The 3104-nt window shown below is 31.6% G+C and overlaps 1 protein-coding gene across 1 annotated transcript in view; it reads left to right on the top strand.

Moving 5' to 3' along the window:
• Positions 1–1084: 1084 nt before the first annotated feature.
• LOC105624017 (collagen alpha-5(IV) chain) overlaps positions 1085–3104 on the top strand; it is a 6038-nt gene continuing 4018 nt past the window's right edge. Inside the window, exon 1 of the mRNA XM_012205387.1 lies at positions 1085–1097. Coding sequence (XP_012060777.1) covers positions 1085–1097 — 13 coding nt within the window. The remainder of the gene's footprint in view (positions 1098–3104) is intronic.

Genomic DNA, 3104 nt, shown 5'->3' with positions numbered 1-3104 from the left:
ACACGCACACGCACACACACACACACACACATATATAAATGTATGAAACAGATCAATCGATTGCACTATCTTTTCAGATTCGCCCACTCCTTGAGGGTGCTTGCGCCAGCAAATATGCGGTTACGCTTGCTCTGGATCGGTAAGATAAAAGTAATATTGATTCAAGATATTAGGTTCATCGCATGGCTTTACTTCATATAATCATCTAATGTAGTAACCTGATTATTACGTTAGCACATCATCAAACACATGGGAAGAGCTAACAAAAGCGACGCAAGAAACGTCGCGACAATATCCGTCGGTTTTCTTCTGGAGAAAACAGAAAGATTAGCAGAGATTGCAGTCGTGGACAGAGAAAAGAAAGTTCGCAATTTGTGACGTGTCCCAACGTCAAGTATAACCTTCGTCTCAATAATCGAAGGAGATGAAAAGTTTCCAAGCAATTGTTAAGCAATCCTACACTAACTTACACCTTCCGTCCATCGAATTATCGTACCGTATAAGTTCTCGTACGCGTTATTATGCACCACGCAATCAGTATGGCATTCTTTGACAATGTCTCTGACGACTGCAAATCACATCAGAAAGATATAAAAAGACAGAAAAACTTCATGAGCGCGCGATCATCAGTCGCAAACATGATAAAATAAAAATTTTCTAATAAATGTTTATTTTTAAGTATTCTTATATTTAAAAATAATATTTGCTTTTTTTTAATGTTCTTATTTTATTTTTAATTTTTATTGAACTTTCTGTCTCTAAGTGTAATTTCGAACTATAAAAACATATTATGAGCACAAGTCGTAATTATCATAATTATAATTTGTAGCAAATGAAGATAAATACGTTAAATTCTAACTTTTAAGTATGAGCTGTTAAAGAAATTTTATTTCTTGAAATGATTTATTTTTTTGTAGTCAAGTAATGTCTAATAGAATTAAATGTCATAATACGTACGTTTTTTATGATTCGATTACGATGTTACAGTCGAAACGAGTTTTAAATTTCGATGGAACCTTCACGCAAGGTCTACGATATTTTTTCGTAACATCCTCTAATTAAAATGAATTAGAGATAAGCCAGCATGCTGTGGGCTGGTATTGTTCCAACGCACTTTTACGTATTATGGGGTCACCATTTACGCTTACAATCATCCGCACTTAAAATAAAGATCAAGTGTATGCAGCGTACCGTGTTAGCGCAACTTCTCTCGTTTTGCTTCTTACGAATCTTAAGAACAGGCACCGTTCAAGATCGTAAATCTATGAAAAAGGCGAGCGCTTGGAAAGTCAAAGAAAAAAATAATTCGGAAACAAGCTAAACTTTTTTAATTTCAAAGTCAAATTATGAAGTATGAATTATCGTAGTTTCTTTATATTTGAATTATAGTAATTACATAGTAAAGAGAGACTAATTGAAAGTAATTAAAAGAGATTATTTAACGTGTATAATTGCTATAATGTAATTACGTTACATTGACATAAAATAAATGTAACTTTTTGGAGCGGAGATACTGGGAGATACACTAGAGATAAGAAAAATTCGTAGTCCGAGGAAATATAGCCTAAGATGGGTTAAGCCGTTTCCGTTACGACTTCCCTTCGGGCAAGTTACGATACTCTCTGACGATCGTGCAACACTAGTGTAACCACGTAACGGTCAAAGATCCTCTCAAACGATGCATCGAGTATCGTGCTCGCATTATCTTCGTAGATCACGCGAGGTTCGACCATCTTGATCTCCGCCCTATTGTTTCGAGGTAACCAAAACCGAAGCTATCAACCGACAACAGAAAGATGTATGAATAATGGTATGCGATACTATTTCTTGAAATAGCCTTTTGGCCAAATTATGTGAGGTATGGAAATAAATAACGTATGGAGGATGAAAGAAAAAGATCTCCTGCAAAATTATTAATAATTAAAATATGGAAAGAAATTCCCACATGTCGCTCACAATGATCGTAACTGTTCAAACAGTTTTTTGTGCTTTTAGTCCCGTTGAGTAATATAGCCCATTAAAACCGGAAATCACTAGAAAAAAAACGTTGTTATTAAATATGCCATTTATATTTCTATACATAATTAATTTTAAAATAAAATTTTATTAGCAATTTAATATAAGATTTAATATAAGATTTAATATAAGATTTATGAATTACTGTCTTGGGTAAGCCTGACATTGGCTAATTTTAAACTAGCTTTTATTACAATTACTTCTATTAATGCAAAAAATTGATTCAATTTTATAAGTATATAAATAAAAAATATAAAGCTAATTCAAAATTGAATTTCGGTTGATAAATTATTGGATTTGGAAACAAAATTCATATTTAGACAAGAAATAATTTTCTAAAATATCCATGACCCGCTGTAACAACGATCTTATTTGAGACATAAAGGTCAATCGTATTTGCTAAGTTACACCTATTAATCTACGTCGAAGTAAAGTTACCATTAGAGCTTAATTTATCAATGTCAACGCCTGAGGCATCATTGACGTTTGAATCGTTTGATAATTACATTATTCGTTAAAAACGACCATCACAAGAGGAAAATTTAATCAAAATTTTCATAATTTATTTTGTTACTTGTGTATAATAATCTCTGAATCTATTTTCAGGAGCCATGGGCGCCACAGCTCCTGTTTTGAATATCTTCTTTGTTAAACTTATTTATATAGCAAATATATATACTTTTAATATTTCTGAAATGTTTAATCACAATTTTGATATTCTAAAAATATTTTTTAATTTAAAAAACTCCTAAATTCTTATAGTTTAAGATTTACTACCATATTGTAAACAACATCGCATTATGCAGTGTTATGCAAAAAGTCTATGCTACAGCTTTTATTTTTTGTCTGTCACAAACAAAAAAAATTTTAACGCTTGTGATGCATACGTAAAAAATAAAACGGAAAAATATGGAAATTGTGGAAATTTTCCTTTTTTTTGTTTTTTTTGATTATTGGCAACACATAATATATATATTGGAGAAACTCGGCAACCCAATAGCATATAAATCTACCAATTGCTCCCATCTTGAGAAATTTTTGGATTCGCTTTTGTTTTCAATAACGATATATTTGATGCCATTATAGAG

Source organism: Atta cephalotes (assembly GCF_000143395.1).
Source record: "Atta cephalotes unplaced genomic scaffold scaffold00070, whole genome shotgun sequence".
Taxonomy (NCBI): Eukaryota; Metazoa; Arthropoda; class Insecta; order Hymenoptera; family Formicidae; genus Atta; species Atta cephalotes.
The sequence above is the reverse complement of the archived record's forward strand: the minus strand, read 5'-3'. Positions and strand labels throughout refer to the sequence as shown.